The sequence below is a fragment of the Macaca fascicularis genome, chromosome 3 (genome assembly GCF_037993035.2).
Source record: "Macaca fascicularis isolate 582-1 chromosome 3, T2T-MFA8v1.1".
NCBI classification, from domain to species: domain Eukaryota; kingdom Metazoa; phylum Chordata; class Mammalia; order Primates; family Cercopithecidae; genus Macaca; species Macaca fascicularis.
The window spans coordinates 106,841,257-106,862,326 of NC_088377.1; the positions used below are offsets into that span (position 1 = coordinate 106,841,257).

At 40.9% G+C, this 21,070-nt stretch overlaps 1 protein-coding gene across 5 annotated transcripts in view; it reads left to right on the top strand.

Annotated features, from left to right (window-relative positions):
* The window catches only part of IGF2BP3 (insulin like growth factor 2 mRNA binding protein 3), a 155,487-nt gene that overhangs the window by 35,313 nt on the left and 99,104 nt on the right, over positions 1–21,070 (top strand). For 4 of the 5 annotated variants that reach the window (XM_065542204.1, XM_065542205.1, XM_005549984.4 and 1 more), the window contains exon 3: positions 17,824–17,872. The exons of the other annotated variant lie outside the window; for it this stretch is intronic. In XM_065542204.1, coding sequence (XP_065398276.1) covers positions 17,824–17,872 — 49 coding nt within the window. The remainder of the gene's footprint in view (positions 1–17,823; positions 17,873–21,070) is intronic. 5 annotated transcript variants of the gene reach the window in all.

The window sequence follows — 21,070 nt, forward strand, 5'->3', positions numbered from 1 at the left end:
TAGGTCTAGAGACTTCATCATTTTCAGGATTTTTTTTTTTGAGACAGTCTTGCTCTGTCGCCCGGACTGGAGTGCAATGGCGCGATCTCAGTTCACTGCAACCTCTGCCTCCCAGATTCAGGTGATTCTTCTGCCTCAGCCTCCCGAATAGCTGGGACTACAGGCACCCGCCACCACACCTGGCTAATTTTTGTACCTTTAGTAGAGACGGGGTTTCACCATGTTAGCCAGGTTGGTCTCATCTCCTGACCTCGTGATCTGCCTGCCTCTGCCTCCCAAAGTACTGGGATTATAGGCATGAGCCACCACGCCCGGCCCATTTTCAGGATTTTTGTGTTTAATTGGCAAATATGTCATAGGTGAGAAACGGGAAGATTTTAATACTTTGTCCAAGGTTTTATTCATTCAAGGAAATGATGGATTAATGTGACTGAGTTCAAATTTGGGAAAATATTGATATAGATGGGGAAGCATGTTGCACTTAAGTGGAAGTTTTTTTTTAACTTGTTTGTCCTTAAGTGTAGTAAACATACCTATTCTATCTTACTAGAAGGAAAAAGAGCTTAGTAAGCAGGAACAATTTGCTACTATGGGAGACTGGTAATGTATTATTGCATTTGCATTATGCTTTCTGCTAGGAGAAGGGTTATCTACAAAGCCTAGTAAAATTATATCTTGGGAGAAAAGAAAGGATTGAGTTACCTAGGATGAGGAATGTCAGGCAGAAATATTTCGATCAAACTTGTCAACCTGTTTTGTTTTCTTGATACATTGGAGTTCTCAGAGTGCATGAAACTGAGAATTCTCATACTTAATGAGTTTCTTGTGGACGATTATTTGCTTATTTTCTTTGCCTACTTGTAGAAAACATTAAAAATGGAAATATAAACAAGTCCGGCTGTATAACTCCACCTCTGGGAAACAGTCTTCAAGCTTTCAGGTGATGAGATTATTATAGTTTCTAAAGTTGATGAGAAGATGGTATAATTTGATAATGATCAACTGCAACTTTCCCACAAACAAAAACAAATCCAAGGATCTGCCTTGTCTAAGAACCACATCCACTTAGCAGTAATGTGAAATAAAAACTGTTAATGTATACATAACCCGTATTCAAAATACGGCAGTTTTAAAAGTTTAGTCATCTTAAAACACCTCTTCTTGCAGGTACAGTTCACTTAGCGACGCTCACTTTTATGTGGAAAATAAGTATTCCATATAAAACTTTTTCTTCTTTTTTTTTATTTTAATTTTTCCAGACAGAGTCTCACTCTGTCGCCCAGGCTGGAATGCAGTGGCACAATCTTGTCTCACTGTAACCTCTGCCTTCCAGGTTCAAGTGATTCTCCTGCGCCAGCCTCCCAAGTAGCTGGGATTACAGGCACATGCCACCATGATGCCCGGCTAATTTTTGTATTTTTAACAGAGATGGGTTTTGCCATGTTGGCCAGACTGGTCTTGAACTCTTGACCTCAGATGATCCTCCCGCGTCGGCCTCCCAAAGTGCTGGGATTGTAGGCATGAGCCACTGCGCCTGGCCTAAAACTTTTTCTTGATTGTTCTTCAAATTCCCTTGACAAACAAATTAAATTTAATCAATTAGTTTTAGATAAGCTCTGTTCAATAGAAATACATGAACTAAATATATATGATTTTAACCTTTTAGTAGCCACATTAAGTAAAACAAAGGCCCAGTGTGGTGATGTGTGCCTGTGTTCTAGCTGACTGGGAGGCCGAGGTGGGAGAATTGCTTGAACCCAGGAGGTTGAGGCTGCAGTGAGCTATGGTAGTGCCACTAGAGTTTGGGCGAGAGAGCAAAACCCTCTCTCAAAAAAAAAAAAAAAAAAAAATTGTTATTATATACAACCTAATATATCTAAAATGTAACAGTATAATAAATTGTTAAGAAATTTTGCTTTTTTTGGTATTGAATCTTCAGCATCTGTATGTATTTTATCCTTACAGAACAATTCAATTCAGACTAGCCACATTGCAAGTAGTTAGACACATGTGGCTAGTGACTTCTTTATTGGACAGAGCAGTTTAAGATGTACGGTTTCTAAAATCACTTTTTAAAAATATCTTGTTGCTGGAAAAAAAGTAATGATATTTATAAAGCTAATTTTAGCTTGTGGAAAAATATGGGAATAATTAATTTTCAATGTGACACAAGCATATTAGAGGTTTTATACCAAGTTCTTTATTCCCTTGTTACCACTGTAATTTTTAAGGAAGGTAAGTGCAATTTACTATATTGTGTTAATATTAAGACTTTTGAAAGAGCTATGCTTTTAGGTCATACAGGCAATGAGGCTTTTGTTTAAATAGTAACTGTTGAACTGTGTGTGTTTCTGTGGTTGTAATACTGGTGGTGACTTTTCAGTTTAAAGGCACATTTACAGACTGGGCGCAAGGGCTCATGCCTATAATCCTAGCAGTTTGGTAGGCTGAGGCAAGTGGATTGCTTGAGCCCAGGAGTTCAAAACCAATCTCGGCAACATGGTGAAACCACAGCTCTACGAAAAATACAAAAATTAGCTGGATGTGATGCATGCCTGTAGTCCCAGCTACTCGAGGGGCTGAGGCAGGAGGCTTGCATGAACCTCGGAGGTTGAGGCTGTAATGAGCAGAGATCATGCCATTTGCACTCCAGTCTGAGCAACAGAGCGAGACCTGGTCTCCAAAAATAATAATAATAATAATTTTTAAAAATTAAAAAATTAAGCACATTTAGTTAAAATCTCCGTTTGAAGACTATAAAAATCTTTGATTATTGGCCGGGCGCGGTGGCTCAAGCCTGTAATCCCAGCACTTTGGGAGGCCGAGATGGGCGGATCACGAGGTCGGGAGATCGAGACCAGCCTGGCTAACACGGTGAAACCCCGTCTCTACTAAAAAAATACAAAAAACTAGCCGGGCGAGGTGGCGGGCGCCTGTAGTCCCAGCTACTCGGGAGGCTGAGGCAGGAGAATGGCGTGAACCCGGGAGGCGGAGCTTGCAGTGAGCTGAGATCCGGCCACTGCACTCCAGCCTGGGTGACAGAGCGAGACTCCGTCTCAAAAAAAAAAAAAAAAAAAAAAAAAAAAAAAAAAATCTTTGATTATTTAGGGATCAAGGATTAGTTTGTGCCCTGTTTTTTTGTTTTTTTCCTGTTTGACATTCTATATGAAGATGTGTGTGCCCTTCTAGTAGTCACATTAAGAAGTAAAACAAAGGCCCAGTGTGGTGATGTGTACCTGTATCAATTATCTTTCGAACAGTGTTAGGTTTTCCTAACTTGCACATATCCTAAGGAGTGTAAAAACTTTGACTATGTTTCTTCAAGGAACATTTAATCTTCTAAAAGAAATACATGGCAGTGTGTAAATGCAAGCAAACAATAGTAGTAAGAGAGTACGTAGAAAAACATTGAGTCTTTTTTGGACTCTTCCAGTGCATACCCATGGCGTCAGTCAAGTTTTCATCCATGCACGTCTGGCTGTCAGACTGTTCTATATAGATGGAGATAAGATGTGCAAATGTAAAAGATAAAATATACCTCTGTTTTAGTTAACAGGACTAAAACATAGCTGTTACCATGGAGATCTGGAAGCTGGGGATGATGGAAAAAACCATGTTTAGATTCTCACTTACAACTGTGATGTTAAAAGACTTTGTTCCCTTGCTCATTGTTTAAGTAATATTGAATAATTGCCTGAGATGAGCTAAGCAATCTGCTAACCAATGGAATATGCAACAGTGAATGAAGCAAATAATTTTGCCTTTGAGACTTGCCCTGTTAACTATACCACAGTGGCCACCAATCCATGAGAGAGAGAGAGAGAGAGAGAGAGTGTGTGTGTGTGTGTGGCCAAGTTCCCCTGCCCCACCCCCAGAAATTATGATTTAAGTCTGTGTTGCGGCCCTGCAATCTGCATTTCAGTTAGTCCCTTGTGTTGATTCTAACATAGGTGGTTCTCAGACCATACTTGAAGGACATCTCTTTACTTTTACAGTGTAGGGGACCTTGTACTTAATCTTTTTTTTTTGTTTTTTCCCTTCCTCCCTCCATCCACTATTTAGTTCACTAGAATCTGGCATTCTTTTTAACTGTTGTAGTAAGTATGCTTTTCTTTAGAGTACCTGTGACGCTCTGTCAATTCACTAGATGCAATTCCATCTTTCATAGGGATTTTTGACCTGGGTCTGCCTGTGTTATTCCTAAGTCATGTTTCCTCCTTTCCACTTTTACAGATATTTATTTAAGACTGACCTAAAGTATCTAGTTTCTTCTGCTATATAAAATCTATAGGAATTTTATATGGGGAGGGAGAACCGATGTCACAGAGCTAGTTAGAACTGTTGGAATCTAGAATTGTTTTCCTCTTGGTTTCATTCTGATATTATACTGCTGGCTAGAAATAATAGCTTATTTTCCCCTCAACAACTAGTAAAGTTCATTTTATAAAACACAAAGGCTGGAAGAAATGGAAAACTGCCGATGATTCTACCAGCCAGGTCTCATCATGGTCAGTATCTTAATGCTCTCCCTTCCTTATTTCTGTTAATGTTCATGTGTATGTACAGATACGTACATTTTGTTCCTGGTTGGAATGTTCTTTTTGTGATAACACATATTTTAAAATGAGATCATATTCCATGTTCTCTTTTAGTGATGCACTTTTTTCAGTGAATAGTGTCACAGGCACATGTCCTCATTAAATATTCTTTCATATTTATAATGTCTCCATGAGATTTCATTCTGTGTGTTGTAATTGAATCCCTTTTTCCTGGACCTCTAGGTTCTTCCTAGTTCTCCCTATTTACAGACAGCTAAGCCTTTGAGCATGTTACAACTTAACCTGAGGAAATGATGTAAGAGAGATAATTCTTGAGTTAGAGGATAAGACACTGCCAAGTCAGCAATGAGGCATAGTTATGCCAGTTGACACTTAGACCAGGAATGTAAGACTGATCATTTTCCCAAGTATTTACTTGGAGTACAGTATTAAACTTGAAAATTGAGGTTGACCTTTTAAAGAGCTAATTCTTAACTGCATAAACCAAGAAAGAATACGTGTAATTACAATATAGCCATATTGAAATTAGCCAGGCTGAATGAAGTCCTCTTTGGACATAGGTTCAGTTCAGCACAGCTAGAATGAAAATTTGCAGCCAGTACAGAGTGCCACCAAGTGGCGGGTTGGAAAGCCTGCACTAGACTGCTTTGAGCCACAAGGCTTGGCTTTTTACGTGAAAATACCAGTCCAAATCCGAACCTTGTGTTCCAGTTTTTTTGCATAAGAAATAAGGCAGCTGGGCGTGGTGGCTCCCACCTGTAATCCCAGCACTTTGGGAGGCCAAGGCGGGCGGATCACGAGGTCAGGAGTTTGAGACCAGCCTGGCCAGCATGGTGAAACCCCGTCTCTATTAAAAATACAAAAAATTGGCTGGACATTGGTGGCGTGCACCTGTAATCCCAGCTACTGGAGAAGCTGAGGCAGGAGAATTGCTTGAACCTGGGAGGTGGAGGTTGCCGTGAGCCGATATCGCACCACTGCACTCCAGCCTGGGCGACAGAGTGAGATTCCATCTCAAAAAAAAAAAAAAAATGCAAAGAAGAACATGTTACAAGTTAGACTTAGTTTTCTCCTCCTATCATCAGCTGGTGTTAGCAGCATTTTATCAGTATCTGTCTTATAAAGTAGGAAAGCAGTGATTCCTACTTGATTTGTATGTAAGTGTTGATAGAAGGAAAGGGCTGAGACAGAGCCTTTTCCAGAGGAATAAGATAAAGGTGCATCCAGGACTTACAGGTAATTTGGATGAAAGGTTGCAGGTCTAATACAGTTTTGTGTCTTGCATTGGGACTTGATATGACTAGCTTCAAAGTACCTGAAGTGCCTGTGTATATAATCTTTATAATACCTTGAGGCAACTAAGTAGTTGTGTTTTCCTCATAGTTGCCTTACCTCTCTTCTTGCTTTCTTGGTATTAATATGTCAGCTTGTCCACTTAATTTCAATATTGAGTTGCCAAATGTAAGTTATTGTGGTTTAAAGCTAAGGTGTAAAGGGAAAATATTGCTTAGGATTAGCATATATTTTTATCTTTTGAATTTAATATGCAATCTGTACTTTTTTCTGAAGTTATTTGATATGATTATGCTATTGGTTGGATTATAAGTGAAATCAGTAAGACCGAATAGAGTATGGTTAGGAGGATAGAATCTGGGGCCAGAATGCTCAAATATATATTCTGATCCTGCCACACAGTAGCTGTGTGTGTATTCAGACGAATTAAATTACTTCTGCCTTTGTTTCCTAATCTGTAAAATGCAGACTCTGAGGGCTAAATGAGATAATAAACATAAAGCACTTTTTTTTTGTTCTTCTATCTTTTGTCAGAGTTTTTAGTGGAAGAAAATATACAAATATAAGAGACTTTCTGAGAAATTCTAGTCATCCAAAATTTGAGTTGGAAATAATCAGTATGAATGCATGGTTTATTTTCTTTCCAAGTGTATTTTCTAGCTCTGGCTTGGAAGCAGTGACCAATTTAATAACGATGAGCGCCTCTAGTGACCAGATTGTAGTCTCTCTGTACTTTTTCTGACTAAAAGGGATCAAGGATCCATGTTGATAAGGCCGATTAAAGACGGGGACAAGAAACATACAAGCTAGACCTAGAATATCACACCATAACAGAAAGCAGAAGTATTCACAAATATTATTGGAGTAACATCAAAAGATGAAGGAGCCAACGTGAAGAGGCCGTTTTGTTGGCCAAAGATGGGACAATTTGAGCATCTAAAAAGATTGATACAAGCAAAATATTTATGACTCTGAATTAATAATGATACTGAAGGAATGAAATATTTGGTTGTCTTTGGGCAATGTCAGGGCCCTAACACGTTATTCTGAAAAATTTGAAATAATATCTTTGGACTCCTTTTTTTTTTTTTTCCCTAAAAAACAGAAAAAGAGGTTTGCTCTGTTGCCCAGGCTGGAGTGCAGTGGCACAGTCATAGCTTACTGTAGCCTCACAACCTCTTGAGCCCAAGCAGTCTTCCCACCTCAGCCTCCCAAGTAGCTGGGACTACAGGCACGTACCACCATGCCCATTAATTTTTAAATATATATATATGTAAATATATATATATTTTTTCTTTTATACAGCATCAAAGATAAGCCAATAAATTTTTTTTTTTTTTGAGATGGAGTCTCACTCTGTCACCCAGGCTGGAGTGCAGTGGTGTGATATCAGCTCACTGCAACCTCTGCCTTCCAAGTTCAAGTGATTCTCCTGCCTCAGCCTCCCGAGTAGGTGGTACTATAGGCACGTGCCACCATGCTTGGCTAATTTTTTGTATCTTTTAGTAGAGATGGGATTTCACGGTGTTAGCCAGGATGGTCTCAATCTCCTGACCTTGTGATCCGCCCGCCTTGGCCTTCCAAAGTGCTGGGATTACAGGCATGAGCCACTGCGCCCAACCTTTTTTTTAAATTTATTTTTGAGATGGAGTCTCACTCTGTGTCTAAGGCTGGAGTGCAGTGGCACGATCTTGGCTCACTGCAACCTCTACCTCCTGGGTTCAAGTGATCCTCCTGCTTCAGCCTCCTGAGTAGCTGGGATTACAGGTGCATACCACCACACCTGGTTGTTTTTATTTGTTTTTTGTTTTTTTTTGAGAGGGAGTCTCGCTCTGTCACCCAGGCTGGAGTGCATTGGTGCGATCTCAGTTCACTACAACCTCCGTCTCCTGGGTTCAAGCAATTCTCTGCGTCAGCCTCCTGAGTAGCTGGGATTACAGATGCCCACCACCACGCCCAGCTAATTTTTTGTATTTTTAGTAGAGATGGGATTTCACCATCTTGGCCAGGCTGGTCTTGAACTCCTGACCTCATGAACCACCCTCCTCAGCCTCCCAAAGTGCTGGGATTACAGGCGTGAGCCACTGTGCCTAGCCTAATTTTTGTGTTTTTAGTAGAGATGGGGTTTCACCATGTTGGCCAGGCTGGTCTTGAACTCTGGACCTCAGGTGATCTGCCTGCCTCTGCCTCCCAAAGTGTTGGGATTACAGGTATGAGCCACCACACCCAGCAAAATTTTTTAGTTTTTAATTTTTTTGTAGAGACGAAGTCTCACTGTGTTGCCCAGGCTGGTCTCTAACTCCTGGCTTCAAGCGATCCTCCCACCTTGGTCTCCCAAAGTGCTGGGATTAGAGATGTGAGCCACTGTGCCCAGCCTGGACTCCTCTTAAAGCAGAGATTGAGACAGGGATTTGCCAAAGTTGGTTTATTTTAGAGATAATTTCAAGAAGAAGTGAGGGAAGGGGGAGAATGAATTGGGGAGTTAGGAAAAGCCGATGATAGGTACTTTATTGAGTTTCCTGCAGGGAAATGGGATCTCCAAGAAATTCGCAGAATACCTCCCAGGTTTATCTATCTGAAAAATTGGAGCTCCCTGCCCCCCCACCCTCATACACCTACATTTATAAATTTTTTTTTGTTTTTTGTTTTTTGAGACGGAGTCTCACTCTGTCGCCCAGGCTGGAGTGCAGTGGCTCAATCTCGGCTCACTGCAAGCTCCACTTCCCGGGTTCACGCCGTTCTCCTGCCTCAGCCTTCCAAGTAGCTGGGACTGCAGGCGCCCGCCGCCACGCCCAGCTAATTTTTTGTATTTTTAGTAGAGATGGGGTTTCACCATGTTAGCCAGAATGGTCTCAATCTCCTGACCTCGTGATCTGCCCGCCTCGGCCTCCCAAAGTGCTGGGATTATAGACGTGAGCCACCTTGCCCAGCCTATGCATGTTCTTAAGGATTTTCTCTGTCCAGTGTTTCTGGGCTGCTCCTGTACTCTAGAGGCTTTGGAGAAAGCCCTGAGATAAAGAAGCAGCCTTGTGTAAGGTGTGTGCTTACGGGTGGAAAGAAGCGAGACAACTGAAATGTGTGTGGGATTGATTGTCCACCACAGCGATGAGTCAGGTGATGTGGTAAGAAGCACAAAACCATCTGCTGCAGAAGGGAAAGAATAAAGTATCCTGTCTTTACTGTACTTAGTATGCTTCAGAGCATCCAAATACTTGATGAGGGACACTTGTTCTTTATAGAATAACTCTGGCTAAAAAACACAGAAGGCATGATAGAATGAGAAAATCATGATTTTTCAACCTTGAGTGAAATAATGGGTTTAGGCAGTGATCACTAGTAGCTGCCAACATCATAGAAAGACATCAGAGGTAACAACTCCCATAGAAGAACAGAACACTCCCTATGGAATATTGCCTCTCCCAAACACGAAACGAGAAACCAAGTTGAGCCTTTGGATCTAACTACAACTTTATAGGGAACAGAGGAATGTATTAAACACTATTACAGGAGTGTCACTAGCAAACTCCAGACAGTGATAAACTAGAGGACAAGGGACAGCATTTTAGGTTTTTTATCCAAATAAGTTGCAAGAAAAAGGGCAACATTTAGGTTATAAGACTAGAGTCATAATCAACCAAATGCCACATATAGATCTTAATCTGAATACTGATTTGAACATACCAGTTGTTAAGAAAGATATTTTTTAATCAGGAAAATTTGAGTACTGACTAGATAGTATTGAGTTTCGCTCATTAAATTTTTCCCCCCGACCATTTCTGGCAATTTTGGCCTTTTTTTTTTTGAGACAGAGTTTTGCTTTTATTGCCCAGGCTGGAGTACAATGGCACAGTCTCAGCTTGCTGCAACGTCTGAGTTCAAGCAGTTCTCCTGTCTCAGCGCCCCAGGTAGCTGGGATTACAGGCCTGTGCCACCACACCTGGCTAATTTTTGTATTTTCGGTACGGACTGGTTTTCATGATGTTGGCCAGGCTGGTCTCGAACCCCTGACCTCAGGTGATCTGCCTGCCTCAGCATCCCAAAGTGCTGGGATTACAGGCGCAAGCCACTGCACCGAGCCAATTTTGGTCATTTTTGAAGACTGCTAGCAGCATTTTGTCTGCTTTTTAAAAGTCAAGGTTTTTTTGTTTGTTTTTTGAGATAGGGTCTCACTCTGTTGCCCAGGCTGGAATGCAGTGGCACCACTACCACTCACTGCAACCTTGACCTCCCTAGGGCTTAGTCGATCCTCCTGCCTCAGTCTCCCGAGTAGCTGGGACTACAGGCATGCACCACTATGCCCAGCTAAAAAAGTCAGTTTTAACAGATTAACTGTTGTAAAAACATGAGAATAAAAAAATTAGGGGTGATAATTATATTCTGGGAGGAGGAGGGTTGGGGGAGAGGTGTCAAATTATCTTCAATTATCTTCTAATTATTGGAGGTGGGTTCATAGATGTCTTATGTATATAAACAAATTATATATTATTGACGCCAAAGTAGGAGGATTGCTTGAGGCCAGGAGTTCGAGACCAGCCTGGGAAATGTAGTGAGACCCCATCTCTACAAAAAATTTAGCTGGGCGGCGTGGTAGCGTATACCTGTGGTCCCGGCTACTAAGAAGGCTGTGATGGTAGGATCACTTGAGTCCCAGGGGTTTGAGTCTGCAGTGAGCTGATTGTACCACTGCTCTCCAGTCTGGGCAATAGAGCAAGATCCTGTCTCAGAAAAAACACGTTATTATATATCTAATTCCATGTAGTAAACAATTATTAAAACGATACAAAGGGGGATGCAGTGAGTAAAATCCAGAATGAGTAATCGTGTAGGATTTTGACTTTGGACCATTACATAATTGTGAAGAAAGCAGTGAAGGGAAACTTGTATTAAATAGACCTAAGATTATATATCAGCATGTCAGCTGTATGCGTGTGTGTATCTTGTTGGCATCTTGATATGAACAAACCTCATGTAAAAAGATAGTTATTAGCAATTGGAAATAAACACTTACTGGATATCTAATAGCAAGGAATTTTTGCTAATCACTTTTAGGAGCAATGATGCTGTTGTGGTTATGTTGAAATAAAGCTCCTTATTTTTCATTGTTGTTTACTGGAGTACTTCAGCATGGCATGCTATGTAAGGGAGACTTGGTACAGGTTTGGGTATAGAATACACAAGATCAGATTATCATATATCACACTTGTTAATTGGAACAGGTGATGGGTATATGGAGGCTCACTTTCTCTAGTTGGTGTCAATTAGATTTCTCTAAAATCAACTTAAATCAATTTCATCGATTACTAAAGATCTTGAAGATGCCCTTCAGAGTCTACATGAGCTGCTCTATTGGCTCTTGTTAAAAATTAATTTTAATTTTGATTTTTTTGTAGATAGGCAGGGCTGTTGGAGGGGGGGGCTGTCTCATTTTATTACCCAAGGTGGTCTGGAACTCTTGGTTTCAAGCAGTTCTCCCAAAGTGCTGGGTTTACAGGCATGAGCTACCCTGCCAGGCCTACTGTTGACTCTTTCTTTTGGAATTAAACATGCTTTTAATAAATGATTATTAAATTTTCATAATAACTAATATTTCTAGCAGAGTGGGCAGTTTTTAAATTTTTTTTTTTTGAGACGGAGTCTTGCTTTGTTGCCCAGGCTAGAGTGCAGTGGTACGATCTCGGCTCACTGCAATGTCCACCTCCTGGGTTCAGGCGATTCTCCTGCCTCAGCCTCTGGAGTAGCTGAGATTATAGGTGCCCACCACTGCGGCCGGCTCATTTTTGTATTTTTAGTAGAGACAGGGTTTTACCATCTTAGCCAAGCTGGTCTTGAACTCCTGACCTCTTGATCCCCCCACCTCAGCCTCCCAAAGTGCTGGGATTACAGGCTTGAACCACTGCACCTGGCCTTTAAATTTTTAATCTATTAGCCTGAGAACTAAAATTTACCCTGTTTCCCCTCTGGTGGGGGAAACCCTTAAACTGTGTTTTTTTTTTTTTTTTTTTTTTTTTGAGACGGAGTCTCACTCTGTCTCCTAGGCTGGAGTGCAGTGGTGCAGTCTCAGCTCACTGCAACCTCTGCCTCTTGGGTTCAAGCAGTTCTCCTGCCTCAGCCTCCTGAGTAGCTGGGATTATAGGCGCATACCACCAAGCCCAGCTAATTTTTGTATTTTTAGTAGAGTCGAGGTTTCACCATGTTGATCAGGCTGGTCTTGAACTTCTGACCTCGTGATCTGCCTGCATTGGCCTCCCAAAGTGCTGGGATTACAGACATGAGCCACTGTGCCCAGCCTGAATTTTAAAAAATAATGCAAGTGCTTAAATAATTCAATTTTTTTTTTTTTTTCCATTCTCAGAAATGCGTGGCAGTTGTTTTTCTCGGTCCCTTTATAAGCTATAAGAAAATCATTTGAAATGTTAGTTTCTGGATGGTGGTTCTGTGAGTCTTTTTTTCTTTTCCCCCCAGTCTATATATTGTAACAGATTTTAACTATCAGTTGAATACTTATCAGATGCCAAGCACTGTTCAAGCTCTGAATGCAGCAACGAACAAGATAACCTAATTAGTCCCTGTTGTTATGGAGTGTGCATCCTGTGTATTTATGGGTATTTTAGGAGGTGGTGAAACACTAATTTATTTGCTGGTAGTTAAATTGAACTTTAATGACTTGGTAACCAGTATGATAGAAACACTCTATTAAAATATTAATACCTTTTCTTGACTTGTAAGTATTTAGAATCAAACCCAAACATAAACTAATTCTCAAATCTCAGATGGAACATAACCAAAGAAGCAGTAGAGTATTTTAATTGTATAGCTGACTGAGATAGATTTTTCTCCAGTTCTTTCCATGCCATAAGTTTGTGTTTATCTCTGCTGGATGATTATAATTCATGCCTTTGGTTCATTCCTGTTAATGTTGAGACTTTTGGCTCTTGTACTGATAAGAGCAGAGCACAGGGTTAGGAGCCAGAGGTAAACGTCACACAGTTTAAGATTAGTTACTGAACAAATGGGAAAGAACAATTCTAGATATCAAAACACTAACTGCAGGGCCGGGCGCAGCAGCTCACACCTGCAATCCCAGCACTTCAGGAGGCTGAGGTGGGCAGATCACTTGTGATCAGGTGTTTGAGACCAGCATGGCCAACATGGTGAAACCCCATCTTTACTAAAAAAAAAAAAAAAAAAAAAATACAAAAATTAATGGGCATCTAATAATCCCACATACTAGGAAGGCTGAGGTAGGATAATTGCTTGAACCTGGGAGACAGAGGTTGCAGTGAGCTGAGATTGCGCTACTGCACTCCAGCCTGGGTGAGAGAGCAAGACTCCCATCTGAAAAACAAAGCAAAACACTGCATAAAAATAACTCAGATGTTTGTCTAAAATGACACTTGAGAGTATCAGGTAAGGGAAGCTAGAAAACCATTTAAGGGAAATAATTATTCTGGAGTAACATCCAAATTTCCAATAATTAAATGAGTGTTGGATGTACATTTTGAAGAGTGGGTAGAAAATCCATGGGATCCTTGAGTATGAGATTCTTAAGAAGTCTTTGGGAAAACATGGCAAATGGATTGCTTTTTGTGTGTGTGTGAGACAGGGTCTCAATCCATTGCTCAGGCTGGAGTGCAGTGGCATGATTATAGCTCATTGAAACTTTAAACTGCTGGGCTCATGTGATTCTTCCACCTCAGCATCCTGAGTATCTAGGACTACAGGCGTGTGCCACCAGGCCAGGCTAATTTTACTCCTGGCCTTAAGCACTCCTCCCACCTTGGCCCCCCAAAGGGCTGGGATTATAGGCATGAGCCACTGTGTACCGCCTGGATTACTCTTAATAAACAAAAGATAGTATCCTATTTGTGAAGCGAATATTTATTTTTGTAATGTGTATGATCCTGTGCTAATTAACCTGAACTCTCCATGTATATTTACATGTGTACTTTTGGGAAAATTTTTTGGTAATATATACACCCTCCAAAATGAGGCCAGTGGAGGTGAATACTTAGTTTCTTAACGCTGCTGCAAATCCTTACTGTGTTAAATACACAGAATAGGGCCAGGCATGGTGGCTCAAGCCTGCAATCCCAGCACTTTGGGGAGGTCAAGATAGAAGGACTGCTTGAGTCCAGGAGTTCAAGATGAACCTGGACCACATAGCGAGGCCACCATCTCTATAAAAAGTTGGCTGGATGTGGTGGCATGCACCTGTAGTCCCAGCTACTCGGGAGGATGAGGCAGGAGAACTGCTTGAACCCAGGAGGCAGAGATTGCAGTGAGCTAAGACCACGCCACTGCACTCCAGCCTGGGCGATAGAGTGAGACTCCATCTCAAAACAGAACAAAAACAAAAACAAAAAACAAACCAGATCAGTACTTGCATATATGTAGTAAATCATACTTTCATTAGCCAGGTATATACAGTGTGAGCAACTTTTTTTTTTTTTTTTTTTTTTTTTGAGTCTCACTGTCACCCAGGGTGGAGTGCAATGGCACAGTCTTGGCTCACCACAAACTCTGCCTCTTGGGTTCAAGCGATTCTCCTGCCTCAGCCTCCCGAGTAGCCGGGATTACAGGCATGTGCCACCACGCCCAGCTAATTTTGTATTTTTAGTAGAGATGGGGTTTCTCTATTTTGGTCAGGCTGGTCTCGAACTCCTGACCCCTGGTGATCTGCCCACCTCAGCCCCCAAAGTGCTGGGATCACAGGTGTGAGACACCATGTCTGGCCGCAATTTTTCTTTTAACTGAAGCAACATATAACAGTTGTGAAATCTATGAATTACAGATCTTTTTATTAGGGTATAGATTTTAAACCTTTTATTGAAAATACAGCCCGACACAGTGGCTCACGCCTGTAATCCCAGCATTCTGGGAGGCGGAGGCGGGTGGATCACTTGAGGTCAGGAGTTTGAGACCAGCCTGGTCAACATGGTGAAACCCCATCTGTACTAAAAACACAATAATTAGCTGGGTGTGATGGCGCATGCCTGTAATCCCAGCTACGCAGGAGGCTGAGGTGGGAGAATTGCCTAAACTCGGGAGGCAGAGGCTGCAGTGAGCTGAGATTGTGCCACTGAATTCCAGCGTGGGCGACAGAGCGAGACTCTTGCCACACACACACAAAAAGAAAAATTATAGGGCCGGGCGCTTGTGGCTCACGCCTGTAATCCCAGCACTTTGGGAGGCCGAGACGGGCGGATCACGAGGTCAGGAGATCGAGACCATCCTGGCTAACACGGTGAAACCCCGTCTCTACTAAAAAATACAAAAAACTAGCCGGGCGAGGTGGCGGGCGCCTATAGTCCCAGCTACTCGGGAGGCTGAGGCAGGAGAATGGCGTGAACCCGGGAGGCGGAGCTTGCAGTGAGCTGAGATCCGGCCACCGCACTCCAGCCTGGGTGACAGAGCCAGACTCCGTCTCGGGAAAAAAAAAAAAAAAAAAAAAAAAAAAAAAAAAAAAAAAGAAAAATTATAAAACTTACATAAAAGCAGAGAGGTACCTGTCCTGAAGCTTTAACAGTTATTACCACATGAGTTATTTTGAAACAAATCCCAAACTAGCATTTTATCTGTAAATCTATACTAGCTATAGTTTGGATTTTTTTTTTCTCTTAAACTGGCATTCTCTTTTATCTCTTTGGTATATTTTACCCTGATAACTGCGCTTTTACTTTGTCATGAAAATAACGTAAAAGTGCTTCTCTTCCTTTCCTCCTCCGTTTTATGATTGTAGACAGGATGTACCTGAGTTTAGTTAATCTAGATTTTCTTTGATGTTCTCGAAGGGATCAGTGGCAGCTGTGGTATTTTGTTTGTTCTCACCCTTTTGGGGAAAGGGAAGAGGCAAAGGACTGAACTAGGCTATGAATCTAGACTAAACTGGTGTTTTGCTCTGATACTTCAAAATTGTGGATTATTTGACCTGGAAAGAAAAGTTCACTATAGTTCTTTGTTTTTTTCTATTTTTTATTTTTCTTTTTTCTTGTCTTTTCTTTTTGAGACAGGGTGTCACTCTATTGCCCAGGCTGGATTGCAGTGGTGCAGTCACAGCTCACTGTAGCTTTGAACTCCTGGTCTCAAGCAATCCTTCCATCTCAGTCTCCTGAGTAGCTGGTACTACAAGTATGCAACACCATGCCTAGCTAATTTTAAAAAAATGTTTAAAGATTTTTGTAGAGATGGGGTTTGGCTTTGTTGTCCAGGCTGGTCTGGAACTCGTGGGCTGAAGTGATCCTCCTAAGGTGCTGGGATTACAGGCATGAGCCACAAGGCCTGTCCTATAGTTCTTTTTTTTTTTTTTTTTTTTGAGATGGAGTCTCGCTGGTCGCCCAGACGAGTGCCGTGGCGCGATCTCGGCTCATTGCAAGCTCCGCCTCCCGGGTTCACGCCATACTCCTGCCTCAGCCTCCTAGTAGCTGGGACTACAGGCGCCCGCCACCACGCCCGGCTAATTTTTTGTATTTTTAGTAGAGACAGGGTTTCACCGTGTTAGCCAGAATGGTCTCGATCTCCTGACCTCGTGATCCGCCCGCCTCGGCCTCCCAAAGTGCTGGGATTACAGGCGTGAGCCACTGCGCCCGGCCGCCTGTCCTATAGTTCTAATTGTAGAAGTTAAGTAATTTATTTCACTTGAGATGTCAGGCTCAGTTGCTAGTTTTTGTTTTATTTTGTTTTTAATAGCTAGTTGACTAAATTCTTCCTCCTTCAAAGGAGGTGACTGACATGTGACTTCTATAGTATGGTCTCATACAATTAACATACAGTTGTGTTATTTGCATCACCCTCTTCCCTTATACGTCTGTATATACATGTTTGGGGGGCATTTGAACTAAGGTGCTGATTCTTCACATTTTCTGTACTGTGCACTACTTTCACAGTCTGAAACCTCTGGATCTCTTCTTCTGTTTCAGGATGTCTTATTTTTTATTTTTTTGAGACGGAGTCTCGCTCTGTTGCCCAGGCTGCAGTGCCGTGATGCGATCTCGGCTTACCGCAACCTCCGCTTCCCAGGTTCAAGAGATTCTCCTGCCTCAGCCTCTGGATTAGCTGGGACTACAGGCACCTGCCACCATGCCCGGCTACTTTTTTGTAATTTTAGTAGAGACGGGGTTTCACCACGTGACCAGTCTGGTCCCAAACTCCAGACCTCGAGTAATGCACCTGCCTCAGCCACCCAAAGTGTTGGGATTACAGGCATGAGCCACTGTGCCCGGCCTTAGGATGTCTTAAAATGCATAAAATACATAGGATTGTAAAGGAAGCCAATTATTTTCAAATGTAGTTAGCAGAATGTTAAAACTCAGTGATAGGTGCTTAATATAATAAGTAACAAGTTCTAGCAACACATCTAAGTTTCACAGTAATGAGTGTAGATGATATTTAAAGATCTTCAACAGTCTAATGTGGTATGAAAATATCTGATTTATGTTGATGTCAAAATTACAAGTACTGTAATTCTGTGGTTTAGTGCCAGCATTCATAATTGAAGGACGTGTTAAATTTCAGTTAGGGGATAGTGAAGATAAATGTGTAATTTCCTCCCACCCACACCTCATTTTTATTTCCCTGAGTTTTATCCATGGACTCCTTAGCTGTGACGGTCAGAGTAAGATCACCTGGACTGAGGCCTTGTTTGTGTCCTGGGATGCCTAATTTGAAGCTAAAGGATTTGAACTTAGAATGTAGTCATCAGATAAGTGTGTTTTAAACATTCTGTCTACCAATTTTAGTGACTTTTAAAATAAGTCATAACAGTCCAATAAATACTGGATCTCCAAATGGTCTCTGCATTTTATGACTTTGCTTCTTTGCTTTTCCTTCTTGGGCTGTATTTTCTTAATAGATATTGGTTTGTAATTAATATAGAGTTAATATTTTAAGTAATTTCTAAACTTCCGTGTTGGCTATTATTGTCTTGCTTTTATGTTTTTTTTTTCTTTTAAAAAACATTTTAATTCTTCTGCAGGATTCGGAAACTTCAGATACGAAATATCCCGCCTCACTTACAGTGGGAGGTAAGAATTTCTTTATTTAAAATTAAGATCTAAGTATGGAAACCTATTGCTGTTAGTTTTTTCAAAGCTTTTTCTCCTTTCTTCAACTCTTGGGTGTGCTAGAACATAAAATTCTTCTCTTATGACCCATGTCTTAGTGTGGGATTTTCTTCATAAGGGCACAGTGTATCTTTTAAAAATCTGCTCTTTGGCATAAGAAACCAAAAATTGAAATATATTCTTGGGTAACTAGGTAATCTTTCTCATTCAGTCCCTTCCCAAAAGGATTTTGTTGATTTCAGTTCTTTCTGATGAATTTGCCAATTGTATTTAAACATGAAGCTCCTATCTTGGCAAAGTTTTAAAACAACAAATACCTGCTACTTTGTGCTTTTATCTTAAGATGTTATTCTGCTTCCTTTTGCTCAGATGGTGGCACTGCACTGATTGTGTAATGTGCACAAACACAAACTATTTAGCACAATTGAATAGCCTGTGTCAGCAATTTCCAAAGCATAATAATGATGTCATGGTGAGAATTTGAGACACCTGTAGTTGAAGGGATAAAATAAAATGTCTTTTGATTCTTCAGACAATGGAACCTGAAAGTTCTTAAAACTCACCTTGGAGAGGGTGGTGCAGAGAAACTGCTTAGCTTTTATGTATTTCTAATATAAAAAAAACAAGAGTAACTAGTTAAGTGTGTTTTACACTGGTCTTCTGTTTGGTTAAAAGGTTACTTTGGTGGGAAGTTGATCTAAGTCTGATTCTCCAAGGTTTCTCAGTCACAGGTGATTTGTGCTGAGAATATTTATCTTCAAAACAATATTATTGAGATTAAGTTTTGCAGGAAGGGGTTGGTTTTTGGTATATGCTGAATATATTGCAAGTTATATAATGCATTAAAAATATACTTTATAGATGGAATTGGTGGGTTATAAGATTAAACTTTTTTTTTATATGTTCCTGTTTTAGATTAACATTTGTTTAGGGAATTCGGTAGCTTGGGGGATAGGTCCTCAAGTGTTGTAATAGCAAGATTATTAGTTTGATCCCCTTATTTTAAGATGAGCCATATTAAATATGATTTAAAATGTAATTCAATATGATTTTTTTGTTCAGGAGCTACATCTAGTGTAATGTAGCTTTCTATGAAATAGCCAAATGGTAGAAACCAAGTTTAAGTAAATTATTAGAGTACTAGCATATCTGCTATGGGCAGAGTTTCCTTTTAATTCATTCATAATCTCTTCAAATTTAGAGAATTTAGCCTTTAGTTTATTGCATTTTCCCTCATTCTGGGTATTTGCCATATCTAACTTTTCTTAATTTTTGTATTTCACTTCACTCTCCTTACTGTCCTTTGGGATAGTGTCAAGTTTTAGTGGGTTATCTCTGTTTTCAAATGAGCAAATATGGGCACGCAAGATAAAATTAATTAAGAGCACACACTGAATCGTAAGATGCTTGGCTAGACTTTGGAATTCTTCACCTTTGACTCCCTTTAAAAATTTAATGATTGTTTACATATTGATCAACAAAAACAATTTTATTGAGAGTTAGGAATAAGATGAGCTGCTGTTGTTAGGTGTTTTTTTTTCCTTAAAGACTTGAGGGAACACTATTTCCTTTTCGAGAAGGGTCACTTTGTATGGTTTGTTTGTTTGTTTGTTTGTTTGTTTGTTTTTGAGATGGAGTTTTGTTCTTGTTGCCCAGGCTGGAGTGGAATGGTGCTATCTAGGCTCACTGCAACCTCCGCCTCCCAGGTTCAAGGGATTCTCCTGCTCAGCCTCCTGAGTAGCTGGGATTACAGGCATCCACCAACCACGCCTGGCTACTTTTTTGTAATTTTAGTAGAGATGGGATTTCACCATGTTGGTCAGGCAGGTCTCAAACTCCCGACCTCAGGTGATCCACCTGCCTCAGCCTCCCAAAGTGCTGGGGTTACAGGCATGAGCCATTGTACCCAGCCTGTATATGTTTTATTTATTCACGCTGGATATGCCGCTTGTTCTGTGCCAAAGCCTTATTATAAACAGTGATAATTTTGCAGTTCCGGACAACTTTTATAATGGAAGATTAGGCTTTCAGTCCCTAATTAATCTTAGAATCACTGAAAGTGGAATGAGCAGACATTATGTGCCTTCTACTTTGATGCAGTAGAATATACATGTCACCACAGAGAAAATAGTCTTATCTAAATAGGTTCAACTGGCTTCAGTCTTAATCTAACTTTGAGTTTACAAGAAATACAGAAGATAGAGGGACAAATTAAATGATGCATCAAAGAAACAACTAGCCATGTCCTGAATATGGGATATTCCACAGGACAAATGCTACTGTTTTGCTAGAGGAGCAGTGGGATGAAAAAAGGGAAGAGGCCTGTTATGAGTAAGACTCAAGAGGATAACAAAAAAACCACTATAGTAAGTTCTTTGTGAGCAACGTAAATAGCCCTGTGAAGCAGCATGGAGCGCCTAAAAAAGCCTTATAGTTGTTATTTTATTTATTTATTTATTGTGCAGGAAATGGGGCAGCCTTGAGGTCAGACTTAGAATTATGTCCTAGCTCCACTGCTTTCTCATTGTTTGATCTGTGAACAGATCTCTGATCTGTTATGGGATCTCTGAACAGGTTTTTAAAATTCTTTGAGCCTCATTTTCCTCGTTCCTAACAAGGGTGATGATGGTGGCCCCCTCATTGGGTTGCTTTGAGCATTAAATAGGATTATGCATGCTAAAGCCTTTAAAACAGTGCTTGGTACATATAAGTACACAATATGTTTTAGCTATGATATAATAAGAACAACAACAAATTCACCAGCTCTCAGCCTTCGGTTTTGTGCTTGTCTCAGTGAGATCCAGGCAGGAGCACAGATAATACCCTCGGTATTTCACCAGAGAGAATCATACAGGTGCTGAAAGGCGAAAGAACAAAGGAGAATCCAGAGTAGTGACTGTAAGGAGCAGCCACGGCCTGAGGGCTGGAAGGCCAAACAGGAAGTTGAGGTTTTGGATCCTAGTAGAGACTTGGAGGGAAGAGCCCTGAGCACCTGAGACTCAGATTTCTGAGCAATGGCAGCTCCTTGACTGGGGCTAGCGCCTGGGATGGGGGGAAGAGAGAGGAGTTATAAATCTTGTTCTGAGTGTCCAGAGGAGCTAGAGGATGTAACCAACTGCTGATTCAGTGACGCCGGCTGATAGACAGGGACCTACGGAT